The sequence below is a fragment of the Rhamphochromis longiceps genome, linkage group LG16, assembly GCF_057381845.1.
Source record: "Rhamphochromis longiceps isolate RC_006_pf linkage group LG16, R_longiceps_female_GT1.1, whole genome shotgun sequence".
In the NCBI taxonomy this organism is placed as follows: domain Eukaryota; kingdom Metazoa; phylum Chordata; class Actinopteri; order Cichliformes; family Cichlidae; genus Rhamphochromis; species Rhamphochromis longiceps.
This window is the reverse complement of record NC_140572.1, coordinates 7,500,798-7,519,858: the sequence shown is the minus strand read 5'-3', so window position 1 is coordinate 7,519,858 and position 19,061 is coordinate 7,500,798. Positions and strand designations below refer to the sequence as shown.

Sequence of the window (19,061 nt, the reverse complement as noted above, 5' to 3'; positions counted from 1 at the left end):
GGCAAAAAGGCTGGGCAACACTGACCTAGACAGACAAGAAAACATTATAGGGCAGGTGTTTGTGTAGCTTTTCACCCAGTTACTCACCCACTGAGGTGGGCATCTCCCCCCACTGCAGCACCACGTCCTTGGTGATGCGTCCGTAGGTGTTGACATAAACACCCTCGTCCTCGTAGCACACGAGCAGTTCAATGCCATCAGTGTTAGGCAGAATGATGATCGCGTGAGACTGGATGCTCGTCTGGATCTGGAGGAAAAACAACAGACATTATAAGAGTGACTCCTCTTTTAACACATACAACAAACGAGCATGTGCGTTATTTTACAGCTGTGTTCTTACGTGTGTGGGCAGGTAGATGTCGTAAACGGCCCCAGAGTCGACATCCACGGCGTGAAAGCCTGAGTACGAGCCATAGATTACCTTTAACCTCTGACCTTCCTCCACAGTCAGGTCAACCAGCAGCGGCTTATGCACCAGATCACCGAAAGACTGAGGCGCACACAGATCAGAAATCTTAGTCTTTCAGCTTAATATCAGTAGATAGTTGCCAAAACACAGAGATGATAGATTGCTATCATTTGGAAAAGAAAAAACACAAAGAGCACAATAACAAGCAATAGCACCAACAACTAGCTGGCCGGTTTATTTACCTTGAAGGCCATGAATTTGTGGTAGGGCTTGGGTGCCCAAGCGTAGACCTCCACAGAGTTCTTCAGAGCCAGAACCAAGAATTTGATCCTTTCATATTTCACTGGGGAAATAAAAATCTGAATAAATCACTTAAAAATAGCATGTTTACCACAGGGCAGGAGAGTAGTGTGGGCTCATCTCTGTTTACTAACTTAATATTGCAACAAATGAAGGGAGAAAGTTATTATTTTAACTGATGTTTATTTGGGTTTAATCTGAAATATTCACAGCAGTTTGTATTGCACCACAGAAACAACAATTCCTGGCATCTTAAAAAGAAAACGGTTAGCCCAGAATGCCTGCACAATTAAATTAACAGAAAGTGCTGCTTTCAGCTTACATCTATGTAGAATAAGATAAATGCCCTCTAAACCCAACCCCGGTACAAGCTTACTTTTTGCAAACCATCTGAGGAACACAGTTAAATGTGCACTCTCAGCTCTTTTCCCCTACGTCCACATAAACCCACTGTTTTGGCAACAGTGTTACAAATGTTACTTTTCCAATATTGATTTTCTCATCATTGCTGCAAAGCCCTGTACTTTCCACAAGTGCTGATTCAAGAAAATAATGAACATGCATGAATAAAGCTGTTGGACGGGAAACGGATTCCTCAGCCAACAGCTCTGATCACTACATAGGAGTTTCCAACAGGAAGTGCCAGTCTTCGCAAAGCAATAAAATCATGAATGACATTCTGAGTTTTAGACAGGAAGGTCTACTTGCATGTCTTCTCAGATGCTTTTACCACATTATTACTTAATCAAGGGTTTTCATTCTACGATTTATCAATGGCATGTAGGTTCCCGAAGCACATATCCGATTTGAATTCCTACATATGAAAAGCACAAAGCGGAAACTAAAGGCTGATATTCATAGACACTGATAGATAGACATATTTGGCAACCTTGTTCCCAATTTGTTGCAGTGTGTTTGTTGTTGTTTTGCATTGTTAAGCACTTTGTGCAGCATGGACTGTTTGGAAATGTGCTATATCAGTGTCCAACTCCAGTTCTTGAGAGCTACTGTCCTGCAGCTTGAATGGCTTCTTATTAGGCCTTTGCCTTGATGGCATGCTGAACCATTTAATTCAGCTGTCTTGGAGTAGGGATGCATCTAAAAGCTGCAGGACAGTAGCTCTCGAGGACTGGAGTTGGACACCCCTGTGCTATATAAATAAACATGACCTTGACCTTTTGATCCCTGTCAATTTAAAGTTTTTGTTTTGTTGTGTTTCTTTGTATTTGTAGTTTCAATTCAATTCCATTTTATTTATATAGCACCAAATCACAATAACAGTTGCCTCAAGCACTTTATATTGTAAGGCAAAGATCCTACGATAATACAAAGAAAACCCCAACAATCAGACGACCGCAAAACTAGATGAACAAGAACTTTGGCGACAGTGGGAAGGAAAACTCCCTTTTAACAGGAAGAAACCTTCAGCAGAGCCAGGTTCAGCGAGAGCCGGCCATTTCCTGTGAGTGGTAGACAGGTCAGAGATTTCTCCTGTGACATTTAATTTTAGTCTTCATGACTCAGAAAAATTTGGGAATCACTTTATTTATTTTATTAATTATTAAAGCACTGAATAATTAAAAAGTATTATGTACATGGATCTGTTCTGTTCAGAAAGCTGCATAGCTACAGCCAACTTCCCAGAAGAGAGTAACCTCTCCTAGTAGTTCACAGAGTTTTACATGAGAATGAGCATCTGTCTGTGTTAAAACTGGTGGGGAGAAGCTGCTTGTTTTGCAGGCAGTGAGCTAAGAGGTGGCTGTGACCAATATCAGGGACCAGTTATCATGTCTACAGCTGCCAGCAGGTTTCTAAGTAATTATTCAATCAGTAAAAACTATAGATTCTACTAATCCCTTTTGTCCTTGTCAGATTGTCTCTTTGTTCACTGCACGTTGGCCTCTTGGTTTTCTTTTTGTGACTTTGTGTATTTTGCAATCTAGTGAGTGGGTCAGTTAATAGTTTCATTTAGGAGTGGTGTGCAAGTAACCCCCCATTAGGTGTGAAGTCAGTAAAAAAACAACACCAGTCCCTGCTGTGATCTCCACACACACTGTCCCCATGCACTTGCACTTTTGCACTGTGGAAGGCCCTTATCTCAAACTTACCACCTTGGTAGTCTGTTATGAGTATTTATGCTCATAAATACAGTGAAATCTTCCCAAACTCTTAAATGCAACATGTCCTTTTGTGATAAACGTACCAACTTTGTAGTGGACGCATCCCTCCAAGTCTCCTACGGTTGTCCAGCCTTGTTTCTTCTCAACCTCTGGGTCATTATGCAGAATCTTATTCCTCAGCCAGGACAGGTAGTATACACGGAGCTTGTTCTTCTTACCTGTAATTGATTGAGAAACACTGAAGTAAAGAAGAGCAAAAACAAAATGTAAGAATTGCTATGCGGTTGATCTTATCAGAGGCTCTGAGAAATGTCTGAAGCTGCTTGAAACTCATGAGGTTGTGTGTGTGTGTGTGTGTGTGTGTGTGTGTGTGTGTGTGTGTGTGTGTATAGAGGAATTTTGCACCATCCTACAAAATAATTTCAGGTTGGCAGCATTTCTGCATCAAATCTTGATGGAACAGCCTTTTTCAGTTGCCTTAAGGTCTGAACTTTGACTTGACCATTTGAAAACATGAATTTAGTTCTTTTTAAGTGATTCTGTTTGTTTATCTTGCACCACTTAACCTTTCTAAGTTTCAAGTCATGGACTGTGGTTCTGATTTTCTCCTGTAAAATGCTTTTTCTAATTTTTTTATTCATGATTCATTCAACGACTCCAGAATTTGAGGTAAAAAAATAGCCCTAAACTCAGACATAATCCAAATCTGTTGCCCTTACTGTATATATGATCACTTATGGTCCCTTTTTCCCATATCCCACTTACTAGCACATACCAACTAGGGCTGGGTATCCCACTGATTTCTAGAATCGATTCGATTCCGATTCACAAGGTCCTGAATCGATTCGATCCACGATTCAATTCGAATCTGGGAAATTTTGCCTCAGACAGTCAGAAATATTATAATTCAGATCAGTACATTTACATATTTTTGTATCTATAAAAGGGAAGCTGACACTTTCCAGACTTTATCAAAGGTGTGAGCATCACAGCAGAGGCCTTTGTGTCAAAGTAGCTGAAGATAAAACACAGAAAAACATGAAGGTGATTTTCCTGGCCTGGGATTTTATAAAAATATTCTGCAGTAGATCAAAAACGAAAGAAAATCTTTAATCAACTTATGAACATCACCTCTGACGTTACAGCGGTTTCATTAGAGACACAGCGTTTTGTATTTTGTATAATTTTTAAAAGTTTAAATTTGTTCAGAAGCCTGTTGAACGGCAGAAATTAGGTTTTCTTTTCGGAAGTAAGTAAAAGGAAAAAAAAAAAAAACATCGGCCGACAGCGCTGTAAATAACGGTAGACTTGTGCGTAACAAGCAAGCAAATAATACAGAAAACAGATTTTTAGATGGGAAACTGTTCTTGAAGTACAGAGAGAGAGAGAGAGAGAGAGAGCTGTGCATGAAGTGTGATTTTATTGTGGTGGAAGCAAAACAGCAAAAGTAAGAGGGAATCCATGACGATGTTTATGTGAAGCCTAGTTTGGATCTTCTTTTGCTGCTGGTTCGGTCAATATTGTTTGGAGAGTGTGGTGGGGCGTGGTCTGCGGTGCTGTGCAGGGAGGGCGGACGCACCTGCACGGCATTCATAATCACGCCCGCTGGGTTAAAACACAGTGACTAAGGTGTGTGTGGTTGTTGTTGTGGTGAGTGTGACTAAAAATGTGCCTTATTCTCACCACAGAGAGATCAAACTAACAGCTTTAGAATCAGCGCAAAAAGAGCGTAAACACAAAGCGTGGACCCGCCGAAACATCAGAATCAGCGAGCTGTCGGCTTTCAGCCCCGAGCGTGTCCGTGCCGTCGGGTGAGAAAGGCAACATCTCACCGATTCTGATCCGCGGGTCCGGGCTTTGCGTTTACGTCTTTGTGCAGAAGCCGTGTACCTGCTCTCATTTACTGTTTTAAATGTTTGGTGGTTGTTGAAATTTTGTGACGTTTCACCTGAGATTCTGGAATTTTGGGCAAAATACATTTATATAAAAAAATCGATTCAGGATTTTAATGAATCGATATTACGTTATCCAAGCCAGAATCGATTTTAATCGATGAATCGATTATTAAAACCCACCCCTAATACCAACCTAACCTGAAATAAAAAGTTACATTTAAGGTAAGGTGTTGTCATGATCCGGAGTTTGTGACTCCGTGTTTATGTTTTAGTAGTTATTATTATTCTGGGTTTTGTCCCCCACCTGTGTGTGTGATCTCCCTGTGTTCTCTGAGTGTTTTTAAGTCTTGTCTTCTGTCTTAGTCGTTGCTGGTTCGTCTGTGTTGTTTCCCCTCGGTCTCTCCGTATGTATTTCCCCGGACCTCCCTGCATCTTCGTTTCTGGTTTGTTTTATTAGTTTTACCCAGTTTAGGTTTCCGGTTTCATGTTCACCCACCATTGCTGTTTGTACCCACTCCTGTAAATAAATACTCACCTGCACCAGAGCTGCCGCCTTTTGGGTCCTTTCTACAACTCCACACGTCTGCCACACCGGACGTGACAGTACGAACTGGCCAGCATGGACCCTGCGGCACTCAATCCGTCCGAGGAGCTCCAGGATGACATCAGCTACAATGTGGAGATCCTCCTCGGGCTGTGGCTGGAGAATCCTCCGTACGAGCTTCGCCGCACCGTTGAAAACCGGCTACAACGGCTCTTTTCCGGCCTGCCATGGCTTCTAAAATCGCTTCCTCCGACCATGCAGGCTTTTCTCCGGCACACACCTCACCTTCTCTCAGCCACTCCTGCCTCGCTGCCCGACTCGCCGGATGTGATCTTGCCCGGCCCGTCGGAGCCAGCTGCGGGGAGGAAACGCAGATCGCGCCGCCGGCGCGCCACCCCACAGCCGGACGTTCGGGCTTCTAATTCGCCGGCTGTGGTGAGTGAGGACTCTTTTCCGTTTTCGGACTGTGTGACTGTTCATTCAGGGGCGGTGTTCTGTGCGGCAGATGATTATGTGAACAGCATATCACCTGCTCAGCAGCCACTCTCAGCTCAGTTAACTGCCCAGCAGCCACTCTCAGCTCAGTTAACTGCCCAGCAGCCACTCTCAGTTCTGTCTCCAGTGTCACCCTCAGTTCAGTTTCCAGAGTCACCAGCGTCACTTTCAGTTCAGTCTCCAGAGTCACCTGCAGTTCAGTTTCCAGAGCCTCCAGTGTCACCTGCAGTTCAGGCCCCTGCACTTCCAGTGTCACCTGCAGTTCAGGCTCCAGTATTACCAGTTTCACTCATTCACTCCATGCAGGGAGAAAGTCTAATTTCAACTCAAGGTGCTTTTCATAGTTTAGCCGCCATTGGCACAGTTTGCCGCTCCAGGGCTTCCCCAGAGGCTAGGTCTCAGTCCCCAGCTGATTCTGGACCCCTGAAGTTTAAGCAGCCACCTGAGAACTGCACCATGTCAGCGTTGCCTGGGCAGAGCCAGTGCTCAGTGCATTGCCAGTCGCCTTTGTGTCAGCTAGTGGCCTCCATGACTGCTGGCTTAGTGATGACTTCTGCTGGAGGGTCCGTAGGACCGCTCCGGCCTTCGTCTCCTGTCGTCGCTGGAGGGTCCGTAGGACCGCTCCGGCCTTCGTCTCCTGTCGTCGCTGGAGGGTCCGTAGGACCGCTCCGGCCTTCGTCTCCTGTCGTCGCTGGAGGGTCAAAGGGATCCGTCCAGTCTGCAGCGCCTCCATCTCCGGCTTCCACGCCGCCGCCTGCAGCGCCTCCGTCTCCGGCTTCCACGCTGCCGCCTTCAGCCTCGTCTGGTCCAGCTTCAGAGCCGTCAGCCTCGTCTGGTCCAGCTTCAGCCTCATCATCCACGCAGCTGCAGCCTCATCATCCACGCCAGCTGCAGCCTCATCTTCCACGCCAGCTGCATCCACGCCAGCTGCAGCCTCATCATCCACGCCAGCTGCAGCCTCTGCTTCAGCGTCGCCTGGCCCAGCCTCCGTGTCTTCGTCCTCGCCTGGCCCAGCCTCCATGTCTTCGTCCTCGCCTGGCCCAGCCTCCGTGTCTCCGCCTTCAGCGTCACCTGGTCCAGCCTCGTTTGGGTCTGCAGCTAAACGGCCACTTTCCAGGCCACTGGCCAGGCCACTGGCCAGGCGCCATCGCCGTCGTGGGCGGCCCCCAGACTCCCTTCACCTGAGTCTCCACCGTTGCCTTCCGCACGGTCGGCCCCCTGAACTGTGTCCATTTCGGCACCGCTGCCTTCCGCGCGGCCGGCCTCCGGACCTCCATCGCCTGGGTCACCGCCGTTGCCGACCGCACGGTCGGCCCCCTGAACTGGTTCCACATCGCCGCCGTGGCCTTCCTCGCGGCCGGCCCCCGGACCCCCTTCGCCTGAGTCGCCGCCGTTGCCTTCCGCACGGCTGGCCCCCGGACCAGTGCTGTCGTCGTCGCCGTTGCCTTCCTTACGGTCGGCCTCCCGGACTGTTTCCACGTCGCTGCCGTTGCCGTCCGCACGGTCGCCCCCCTGAACTGTTTGGACTCCTGTGCTGTCGGCCCCCTGAACTCTTCTGTTTTGGACTCCATTTTCTTGGCTATGGTGTATTTCATTTCATTGTTTTTTGGTGCTGGACTCGTGTTTTGTTTTTTGTCTTTCTGGTGCTCCTGTTTTGTTTTGCCTCGATTATATAAAAATACAGCTGTGATATTAAGAAAACTTTCTCCTGCATCTGTGTCACTTCATTTATGACCAAATTCTTGAAAGGCACACAAGAACATGCATGTCTTTTATGTCTGCATGGTGGAGTTTTAGAGTTTCAAACATGTCTGGACTGAGGCCTTGGCTTTGCTTTGCAGTGGATTTTCCCTTTTTTCCTCCAAACACAGCGCTGTGCACGCCTGCCAAAAAGTTCAACTTACATATTATCTGATTGTGGAACAATACAATTGATCTCTGGCTTCAGACACGTAGCAATGGCAAAGTGTTTTATATTGTGGTAAAGTTAACAAAGATTATATATAATATAATGATACCCAAACATTTCTGTGAGCTAGTTCTCGTTCTCCTTTGTGCAGGACAGCATGTCGTGTTGTTGATCTGATTTTCTACCAGATCTTAGGAAGAGCAGAAGTAGCCCTGAATTATTCGGACAATCTGTCTTATTGAGAATTAATGAACATGAAATTTTCATTTAAAACCTGCATTTTGTCTACCGTTAAAATTTGTTTGATGATCTGAAACATGCAAGTGTGACAAATATACAAAAAAAATAACAAATCAGGAAGGGAGCCAGTACTTTTTCACGGCTCTGTAATGTGCCTTTATTTATAGGGATGTGGAAACTTTTACAATCCACACTTCCAATCTCATACTCCTAACTTGAATATTATCCAAGATTCACGTCCCTTTTTCAGCTAAAGCTGTGAGTAATCACTCAAGAGCTTTTACTAGTAAGTGTTTGTGTTATGAGTTTAGTCAGAATGTGTTTATAATAGTGGATTTATGAAGACCCAGTAACATTTTGCAGAGTAATGAGTGCTGAAATCTTGGTAATTTTCTTCTGTCACACTGTCTCCTAGAAATCTACTGCAAATCAGTTACATGGAAGAACGTTTCCGTCCATCATGGAAATCTCAATTGTGTGTCAATGTTACATAGCATGCACATACATGACGTGGTTTCAGCTAACAGAGTTTTACTCAATATCCTTTTCACTCAGATTATCTGTTGTGTCATTTCTGTGCATTTGGGAAATTGTGAAAGGAGAAGTACGAGTGCGGGTGCTCTTTCAATGTGCGAAAGTAGAAAGCAGACTAGAAAACGACGGTCAAACAGATACTGAGCAGACTAAGCTGAACAAGCAGAAAAGTGAACATTTTTTGGCCACATAATGTACAAACTGAAGTATTGTGCAAAAGTCTTGAGCCACCCCTCATTTTTTAAATATTTTACTTCCAAGCAGCCAAATTTTTCACTTTTACTCCTTAGTCATAAAAGGCTGATTGGGTATTGTCATCACCCCGCTAGGCAGGCAGCAACGACACCCAAGTCTGTGAAGGCGATAACTCAAGATAAGGCAATGTAGGAGCTTCAAATGTATACCATAGGTGTAGCTGCTAAAACTCTCAGACGACTTTGAATCTCAGTGATCTTGACCTCAAGGTCAGAGGTCAAGTTCTCTGGAAATCTTGTAAATGCAATTACCTGGAAACAAGACAATGTAGGATTTTGAAATTGCTGCTTTGCTGAGTTTGTTTGTTGAGCTACTTATCACTGGTCGGTGAATCATTCAAGCATGAAAAAAGCATTAACTCCTGGGATGTGCCAGTGTTGTGTCTAAACATAAAAGACAGCTTTGCAAAGATTCAATTTTAAATAGTATCTTTTGTCACTAGAAGCTGAATCCAGGAAAAATGAATACAATGAAACACAACATAAAATGGTTTGGCATAAAATATTTGACAGCAGAAATTTCTGGAACAATTTCGCCTACTTCCAAGGTGCATGGACGGGATGAAAAACTCACAACGCAGGAACTCCAGCAACACTTAATATGAAAGAGGAACAACTTTATTGACTGACCAACGCGTTTCGAAACGCATTAGTCAGTCAATAAAGTTGTTGCTCTTTGATAAAATATTTGACGAAAAATATTTTTTCATCTACAAAGTGATTCTTAAGAGTGATTACCTGAAAACTTGACAAGTAGAGAACAAAAGAATTTGCAGATAGCTGAAAGTCAAGTCTTAAAGAAACAGGAAAAAAGGCCAGCAAAACCTGACACAGGACCTGAAAGATGTATCTGGACCTTCAGCTGATCCATCTATTCTACAATGAAGCCTCACCAGCGGTCTCAGTGGAAGTGTGGCTGTCAAGAAGCCACTCTTAAGGACAAATTATACAAGAACTGGACTGAAAATCAGTGGAAACAGGTCTGATGGAGAGATAAATATAAATTTGAAAATTTTGGTCCAAATCATCATCATACATACAGAAGAGTTGAGGTAAAAATGAAAATACCACCAGATTTTCAACCACAATGCAATATGTTAAACATTATTGGCAGTGACTTCACTTTTTAGCACACTGCCAATGCAGTAAAAGCATAGCTGGACAAAAAAACACAATGAAACACTATCAGTCATAGCACGTCAACATCATTAAAGCAGTGTGGTATCAACTTGAGAGAGAGAGAGAGAGGTGGCCAAAGAAGAGCTTTGAATGTCCTTCAAGAAGCCTGGAGAAGAGTTCAGACTATGTTGAAGAATAATAGGCCGCCTACAGGGAGGAGGTGGATCGTCTGGCTGAGTGGTGCGACACAAACAACCTGCTGCTTAACACCGAGAAGACCAAGGAGCTCATCGTGGACTACAGGAGGAATGCTGGCCCACATCCACCCATCTACATTAAAGGGACGGCTGTGGAGCGTGTGAGCAGCTTCAAGTTCCTGGGAGTCCACATCTCCGAGGATCTCATCTGGACGACCAACTGCTCCAAGCTGGTCAAGAAGGCTCATCAGCGCCTCTTCTTCTTGAGGACTCTGAGGAAGAACCACCTGTCCTCAGACATCCTGGTGAACTTCTATCGCTGCACCATCGAGAGCATCCTGACCAACTGTATAACAGTCTGGTACGGGAACTGCTCTGCCTCGGACCGGAAGGCGTTGCAGAGGGTCGTGAAAACTGCCCAGCGCATCGCCGGAGCACCACTTCCTGCCATAAAAGACATCTACAGGAAGCGGTGTCTGAAAAGGGCTGGGAAAATCATCAAAGACCCCAGTCACCCATCACATGGACTCTTCACCCTCCTGCCCTCTGGGAGGCGCTACAGGAGCCTCCGGACTAAGACCACCAGGTACCGGAACAGCTTCTTCCCCACAGCTGTCAGACTCCTGAACTCTGCCTCCTGACATCTGACCCACGTTAAACTCATGGACTGAACATACACACACACACAATGGACAACTGTACCCTCAAACACAATAATAACATGGACTGAACCACCACTCACAAGCACTAGCACTTTATATACCTCTGTAGAAATTATCCACACCCTCACTTATCTTAACTGCACTACTGTATAGTTCTGTATAAATAATCATTCTGTACATACGATAATTTTAATTCTACAACTGTTTACAACTTGCATAGGTCATATTTCTGTATAGCTTTCATATTTATATCCTGTTCATAGCCTGTACATAGCTTGTACACCACTACAGCCTGTACATACTTATAGTTATACATTATTTTTTACATTACATTATTATGTGTACATTATAACATACCATAATAGACCCATATTTTGTACCCTCATACCTATAACAGACCCATTTCTGTAATATACTCACATATCTATATTATTGCTAATATATATTTGTAATATATCTATATCATGGCTAAAGCACTTCTGGATGGATGCAAACTGCATTTCGTCGCCTGTACTTGTGACATGTCCAATGACAATAAAGTTGAATTCTATTCTATTCAATTCTAATAGGTGGTCAGATTAAATACTAATTTCTGAGGCTACTTGAAAACGTATATACTTTGTTTTCACATCTTTTATCATTACACCTAATTCCAATTTTCCTAGCAAAATATAATGAGGGGTGGCTCAAGGTGTTTGTCGAGCACTGTACTTTCAAGGTAACTCTGTGTGCAAGTTTGTGCTTTATACTGCACAATTTTAGACGTTGGTTTCAGTCCATCTCTCATCAGTTCCTAATTCTAGTTGCACTAATCAGGGTGCTTAAAGTGTGCCTGTCTGTGTACCTGATATAGTGACCAAGACATTGAGTCCTTCCAGGACGTCCATCTGCTGGAAGCGTCGGCGGTTAATCAGAGGGTAAACTTTCCCCTGACCACTGCGATCCAACAGCATCAGGCCGCTTTCTGTTCCCACCAGTAAGTTCACTCCTACACACAAATGCACAAACATGCCCATAAGGATAACGTCCAAAAAAAGCCACTGAGCTCAACTGGAGGTCTGCTGCTTGGCCTGACGGCGCTAATATGTGGCCTTATTAGAGCTTTGCTGCCACCATGTGGTGAAGGCCTTTATAACTACAACTTCTGGTAAAAAGCTGGACTTTGATGAATGTTAATACAAATACTTAAACATTGGCACAACAAATTTACCTTTAATAATAATTTACATCAAAAAAATCCTTATTAAATAAGTAGCATTTTCTTTAAGAACCCATTATCCCCCCACCCCCACCCTGTTATTCAAAGTGACATCATAGTCTGATCAACTGATGGGTAATTATTTTAAAGTATCCTTTCTTTTAAGCCCTATCTTTTTGTTCTTACCCCAGAGGGCAGCGCAAAGAATCTCAGAGTTGAACCTCTTCTTGTATTTGCGGATCTCTGGGGTGTCACTCTGAGGGCGGGTGTTGACCGGATTGACGTTGACCACGGAGCCCTTCCGGGATGGATCTGCTCTCAGTGCCTCTGCCAGCCGGGCATCGTTCCCATAGCCTAAAAGGTCAAAGGGAAGGGCTTAGGTAGGATGGCGTAGGATTGTAGAGTTTACCGAACGGGGTGAGGGTCAGTCACATGATCAGCATTAGAAAGCTGTGTAGTGAACTGTGATATTTAAGAATGGAATATCAATATTGTGTGATTGATGTACATTTTATATTACTGTGAATAATTGGTCATGTTGTAAGTATGAAAGTTTGGAATGGGATACAGAAATATAAATATCAATGTAATGATTCCCACTACTGCTCCGCTCAAACCAGTAAAAAAGGGAGCTGATGTGAGTTTTTATGGTGTCTGTTGTGGATTACTCATTACCCGGCTCTCTTACATGCATTTGGTTCTAGATTCAGGCATCTGTAGGAAAACTTAACTGCCTCAAATCAGTGATTAAATGCTGACTGAACAATCTAGTATACTTAAGGGGGTCAATGGCTGGTCACCAGCTGCATCAGGTGAGGTAATGGCTTAAGATTTGGCCTTGACGATGAGAGAACAGGGCTGTAGTGATAAGAAAGCTTTGTTTGTTAATGACGATAGCTAATGAACTCTATGACCTGAGTGAAACAGAGTCCAACTCTTTTTGTTTGTTAATGATAATGACATTTTCATGTGCTCAGCCTCTTTACTCCTTGAAAAGAAGAAGCTGTGTTTGTCAGAGCTTCTGTGTATCTGAGTGCAAGTTTGCAGCTGTGGACACTGGCGGCTAGTCAGACGAAGTCAAAACTGAAGCGGTGGGTTTAACCTAGAGGAACGGTTTTCAGAGAGCCACCACTGGGGGTGGCTTGGGGACGAAAGTTGTGTCGAACTTGGTTGTTAATAATGATGAATGATAATCATCAATTAAATCAGCAAAGATAAACAACCAAAAGCTTCCTAACAATGATTTTTAGCACACTAAAATTCAAGTAAGATCTCTTTGTTTCACTTATGATTACTGAAAGAAGTGTGTTGGACAATATGAACCTCTTTTATGACTTTTGGAGGAGGAAATATGAGAAAAAGTCCCAGTCGTCAAGAAGATATTAATATTAATTCCCATTGCAGCCATTTATATGTTCATACTACCGCTCACCTGGCCAAATGCTTATTCAGCATCCAGGGAAAGACCAGCACTTGAAAATGTTTATTGTAAACTACAATAACTCAGTTATATTATTTTAAACCAAGCCTTAATTTCTGAAGCAGATCTCCATGTATTAATCTCTTTAGTGTTGATTATAGTTGATTATGGTCAATCACACACCTACTGCCTCAAAGACCTCACCTTTAGGCAAAGTCGATTTTGCAAAGCTCCTCATTAGTAGTTTTTTTATCCTCTTTCAGTCCTTCTTCTTTTTCCAGTTGCTCTCATTAATGGTCATTAAAGCAGATCATCTGCTCATCATCTCACCCTGTCCCTTTCATCATCCTCTGTCACACCAAGCTTCTGCATGTTCTTCACTACATCTTTCTCTCTGATTTTTCTCCCCTGCTGGCAGATGCATCATTTCTCCGATATATCCACTCTCCCTCCTCTACATATCTCCAAACATCTCAGCCTTGCCTCCAAACTGCTCAACATGAGCTGTCCCTCTTTCATATTTAGTGTTTTGGATGAATTTCACTAAACTATTATTATATTTTTTTCATTATTACCTTGATTCAGTTGTTTAATAACTGTACTAATAGTTTACCAAAATTCATCCGAATGACTAAAATGTCCCAAACATTTGTAAATTGTCAGAAAAGTAAAGAAAACCAGCCGTCAGTCATCATATGAGTCAACTGTTTGAAAGCTCACAGACTAGGGCTGGGCGATATGGCCTAAAATCAATATCATGATAAATTGAGCAGTTAACCTCGATAACGATGATTGGACGATAACCACCCCAAGTGCCAAAAAAACAAACGTTTTTGTTTTTTTTTTCATTTGATGGGGCTGTGGCAGGCAGCATAGTTCCTCCAGTTATTTTGATAATATTATTCCCCCCAGACCTATTCATTGCAATTATACTATTACCACTTTAAAGGACTGTAAAATGTCACTGAAAATAAATGAAGACAATAGTAGTAAGTACTTTTAGTGGTTAAGATTTATTAACTGAACAAAATAAAAAGTGTAGGACACCATATGTAACCATGCTCTCTAAAAAATGTATATCCCTTGTAAACAAAATAGTTTAATAATAAATATTATTTATTAAGAGGTTGGTTGTGTTACCTTGACTTGACACAACAGTCTTTTTGCAGAGTTTACATTTAACAATTTTTTGATCAATATCATCCTTGTTGAATCCAAAATGTTGCCAAACGATTGATGATGCATTTTTTTGTTAACAAGCGTCTCCTCTTCCTCCTCCACCAGCTCTACCTCCGTCGCTGCTGCTTCAACATTTAAATCGTCCTCCATTTGTTCACCCGTGTCTCGTCTTGTTACAGGTAGTAGAGTCATGTGACTCCACCCCGTCAAGTCTGTAACGTAGCACAGCGTCTTAAAGGGACATGAACATCGCCAACCTGCACATGCCTTTCCTTTTTTTTTTTGAATACCGAATTTACCGACATGGGCAAAATGACGTCGATGAGAGTCACGATCGGTAACGATAAATTTTTGATATATCGCCCAGCCCTATCACAGACTCAAGTCCCAATCTGAACAGCTAAGGAATTTTTGCTATCATATTTTGAGGCACCTGAACTCCACGTGTGAGCATGAGATCAGTGGTGCAGCTCAGTCAGGGAAGCACTCTGGGATTTCTCTTTGGATGTACTCAGAAGGGCTGTTCCCTCCTGAACGACAGTCAAACCTCAGAACTGCAGCTTCTATTCCAATTCAGTGACTTTGAGTTGTGAGTAAAAAGTTGGCTTGTGTCAGAATTGAAGTCATTGTGTTTGAGCTTTTCCAGAGTGACAACTTTTCCTCATAGTTTGTTCAAAGTTTGATTCAACAACCAGAAATGCTTTTTGGATTTGTCTTATGCCTGCGGTAAAACATCTAGTTAGGCTCTTCTCAGTGGGCCTAAGAAATAATTCTTTGACTCTGGAGCCTGCAGACCTTTATTGTGACCTTTATCCCCGTGTCATCTCTCACGGAAGTGTTAATTTAACCTAAGTTGACAAAGTGACCTTACCGACATTGTTGAGGGCACTGCCGGTGGATGGAGAGACCTGGAGAAGTCGTGGGTCAATGAACGGAGTGAAGGAGGAAGAAGACTTGTGCTTCTGCATGTTGTTACTAGACTGGCTCTGCAAAGAAGGAGTTTTGTAAATGTTTAAGTGTTGTTTTTCAAAGACCATAAACATATGCAGATATTATGGACAAAGATAAATGGAAACACTTAACAACACAGTGAAAACACAGCCAGACAAACTGAGGATTTTGGTATGTGTTGCATGCAAATACAGTGGACAGTCATTCAGGAGGTAAACTTATAAACAGTGAAACAGGCAAAAAGGATGATGAAGGCTAAAAAAAATATGAATACTGCTGACAAAACAAATAAAAAACAATAACAACACAAAAGGGAAAAAAATGCCGTTTAAAAAGTGTTTCCTTGGAAAACATACTTGCGGTTTCACTCCTAACTGCCATGTGTGCTACCATCTATTGTCTGGAGAATGTGAGAATATAGCTTGTTTGCTGAAAATAGGCAACATCAAGGCATAAAAATTGATTTAAATGTTTTGAGGAATGCTTTTAAGACAAAAGACAACTCTGGCAAAAACAAAATAAAACAAAAAACCCCCAAAAACTGAGCTAACAGATCTGTTGTGATAATAAATATATCAAGGAGATATTCACAAAAATGCAAGCTTCCACCAACACGAGCATCTCTCTGTAGAGAGATGGTGTGTCAAAATCTGAAAAACTGAAAAAACAAACAAACAAAAAACGAGCACTCATCTTATTTATTTGAATGATTTTAGTTGTTTTGGGGAGTTACAGTGTTATAGATGGCAATAATTATAAAAGCTCCCTTTGACACTCCTGTGCAAGAAATGAATACCCTAAGCCAGTGTCTGCGTTGGGACTTGAAGACATACCTCTGTGAGGATGCCAAGCTTGTCCAAGGGACTCTGTGGGGACATGGACGAGGGACTGGCAAGGCTGGAAGAGGAAGGGGAGTTGGATGCAGAGGAGGAGGGGGAGGAATGGTGGCTCTGCTGGATCAAGTCTGGGAGATGGTGGATGCGACCAGCAAAGCCATTCCTGTCCGAATGCTGTATGGGGTGATGATGGTGATGATGATGGTGGTGGGGGCTGGGGGTGTGGTGAGCGAGGCCCTGGAGCGACACCGAGCCGGGGCTCGGGGCAAAGCCTGCATGCATGCCAGGTGTCTGCGTTTGGCCTGGGCCAGGGCCCGTACGCTTTCTGTTGTCACCTGCACTCTGGAAGTAGAAAGAGGGGTACACAGCTTTGGGTCTAGATGTGTTCCTGATGAGTTCAGGGGAAGGGAAGGTATTAGCTAGAACAAAGGGTATACTAGAGCGGCTATTCTACAGGCGGAAAGAAAACTCTTGTTAGCAGTTGATTACATGGTAAGATAATACTTTCGTAATGCCCCAAAATTACTTAAACTGACCTTTTGTAGTGTGCATTGGTCCTAAATGTATGTGAAGATGACCTACGTACCTGATTCTTTTTCTGTCACCTGATCAAATGGCTTTTTAAAAGTTAAATGTCTGAAATTGTTCAACACTTCTCTGTATGCATTATTAAACTCTGTCAGCCTTTTATGCTTCATTTCTTAACACTGAGTTGCTATCCACTGGCCAAAAAGTAAGAACATGACCAACGAAACATACAAACAAAATGGATAAACTGTCGGGGTATGAACAAACAAAATGTACAAATAAAGGGAAAGCTAAAAAGTACGAGGTGAACGATTGGTTGTTCTTTTTCCGATCTCCCAGTACCTGTCTGACAATCAGCGTGCTGTCTTTGCATGGCGTTGTGCCCGCGTCACTCTCGCCCTCTTCGTGGACGATCATGGTTTTCACAGACTCCGTTTCTCCGTTACTCAGCCGAGAAGAACTGCAGGTGAGGGGAGGAGAAGTTCAACACAAACACATCATGTTTGGGCTCCAATATGGTTTTACACACCCGTGCAAGCCATGAGAAAAAGCAGCTTTATAAAAGACAGACACGGCACTCAAAGGTACTCTGCAGAGCCGAAGGTGATGGTTGCCCCGGACTTTACCCAACGAGCCAACAAACAGCTTGCCTGACAACAAATTAGCCAAATGTCCTCTGCACATAGGCTCAAAGCAGTCTCTACTGTGCTCTAGGAGGCTTTCTACATCTCGCTGTAATACAGGTGTAGGTGAATGTGCTGTCTACACCCATAATATGACTAAGTGTGACATTAGTTTAAGTCCTGTGGCATGTTGATCATCTCGGGAATCAGAATCAGAATACTTTATTAATCCCAGAGGAAATTATGTGGTCACAGTTGCTCCAGAACAGTAAGAACAATAACTAAATGAAATGAAATAATCCAGTATATTACAAAATGTAACAGAATATAAAAAAATAGCTCCAATTATAAATATCCCAGTATATCACACAAATTAAATACATATAGTTAAAACTGAGGTGATCTTCTTATCAATACATTTGTTGTTTTCTTTGTAGAGGATATGATATTAAGAGTGTGCAACTACTCCAGTGTGTACTTGTGCTTTAGATAGTATCTGGACTTAAAGCTTAAATGTTTAATAGTAGTACAGCATTTGATTAAAGAAAATAAAATGTGATTTGACTGGTGACTGCAGACTTTCTGCTTTGTTTTATGCACACAAGGCTCCTCCTTATTTAGACAGGGCTGGTCCTGTCAGCCTGCAGGCATTACCAAGACGACTGCAGTCTGGCTTAACTTGCCTAAAAAAAACTTTCAGATAAATCAAAATGCATCTCTGCTAAGCAGGAGCATAATCTCATCCATTAACCCGAACCGATGAATTCTTCTCTGAAAGTGTAAAGCCTGCAGGAACGTTGTGTACATACACAGCTCTGGAGTCCTCCGGGCCAGAGGTCGACTCTTCACCTGCCTCCTGATCCACCTCTTCATCGTCATCTTCGTCAGTGGTGTCCGAGTCTTCACTGGAGGATGAAGGGTAATCTGTCACCTTATTTGGGGGGCGAACATCATCCACGGCACGCAGTTCTTTGGCCAGAGCCGTCAGGTCCTAGAAGCCGAGACATAAAAAGTGAACCGTGTTTTAATGTGTTCAGTCATTCTTGCTCTGCTGATGTATTGTCCGTTCTTCATCACTGCATATTACATGCAAATAGCAAGGGGCACTACGTAAGATTTGCTGTTAATCTTGCTTAAGAAACGCAGGAAAGAGAAAGCTGCTGGAGAAGAAGAATGGTTATAGATGTGCGCCGGCCAATGAGAAACCAACGGAAGAGCAAAGCCAAAAGAGAAAAAAGAGATGACTCCAGAGCAGTACAGCTGGTGCTCCTCAAGCTACAGTAGGTAAGGTTAGTGGATTAATTCTAATAATGAAACAGTTGTTAGAGCTGCAAAGATGAAAAATTAAACCAGCTCAGAAAAAATAGTTAATTTATTAAGTTAAGAGAAGCCATGAGTTAAAAAGACCACCGCTGAGGAAGAGACCGCTGAGAAGAGAATGCGAATAATACGTGCAGTAGACCCCTTCAGCCAATAAGCTCAATCCAAAGATAAAACAAGCATTTCTTAGCCTGAGCAGACCAGTCAGTTTATTTTCATTCATATACCCACACACAAAAAAGACTCAAGCAGCAAGATCCCTGTCACAATTTGTTAATAATCACACTCTCCATCTATCTAACAGCAACTAACTGGACGCAACATGTAA

The 19,061-nt window shown here is 43.0% G+C and overlaps 2 protein-coding genes across 4 annotated transcripts in view; both read right to left on the bottom strand.

The window, feature by feature from the left end:
• Positions 1–19,061, bottom strand: part of LOC146650514 (mitogen-activated protein kinase kinase kinase kinase 4-like) — a 104,440-nt gene that overhangs the window by 4,059 nt on the left and 81,320 nt on the right. The window contains exons 21-30 of one of the 2 annotated variants that reach the window (XM_085384917.1): positions 18,223–18,404; positions 17,133–17,250; positions 16,260–16,604; positions 15,347–15,461; positions 12,063–12,230; positions 11,523–11,666; positions 2,913–3,047; positions 652–752; positions 341–490; positions 88–247 (exon numbers count right to left, since the gene is read on the bottom strand). In XM_085384917.1, the coding sequence (XP_085241043.1) occupies positions 88–247; positions 341–490; positions 652–752; positions 2,913–3,047; positions 11,523–11,666; positions 12,063–12,230; positions 15,347–15,461; positions 16,260–16,604; positions 17,133–17,250; positions 18,223–18,404 (1,618 nt within the window). The remainder of the gene's footprint in view (positions 1–87; positions 248–340; positions 491–651; positions 753–2,912; positions 3,048–11,522; positions 11,667–12,062; positions 12,231–15,346; positions 15,462–16,259; positions 16,605–17,132; positions 17,251–18,222; positions 18,405–19,061) is intronic. The other variant, XM_085384919.1, reaches the window with a different exon arrangement.
• Positions 5,864–10,590, bottom strand: LOC146650515 (uncharacterized). Of its 2 annotated transcripts, none has more exons than XM_085384921.1 (2): positions 6,591–10,590; positions 5,864–6,560 (listed from the first exon to the last, which is right to left on the bottom strand). In XM_085384921.1, exons 1-2 carry the CDS (start codon positions 6,782–6,784, stop codon positions 6,194–6,196), a joined length of 561 nt encoding a protein of 186 aa, XP_085241047.1. In that variant the 5' UTR covers positions 6,785–10,590; the 3' UTR covers positions 5,864–6,193. The 2 variants fall into 2 exon arrangements, with proteins under 2 accessions (XP_085241047.1, XP_085241046.1); XM_085384920.1 differs by having other exon boundaries at positions 5,864–7,034; positions 7,134–10,590.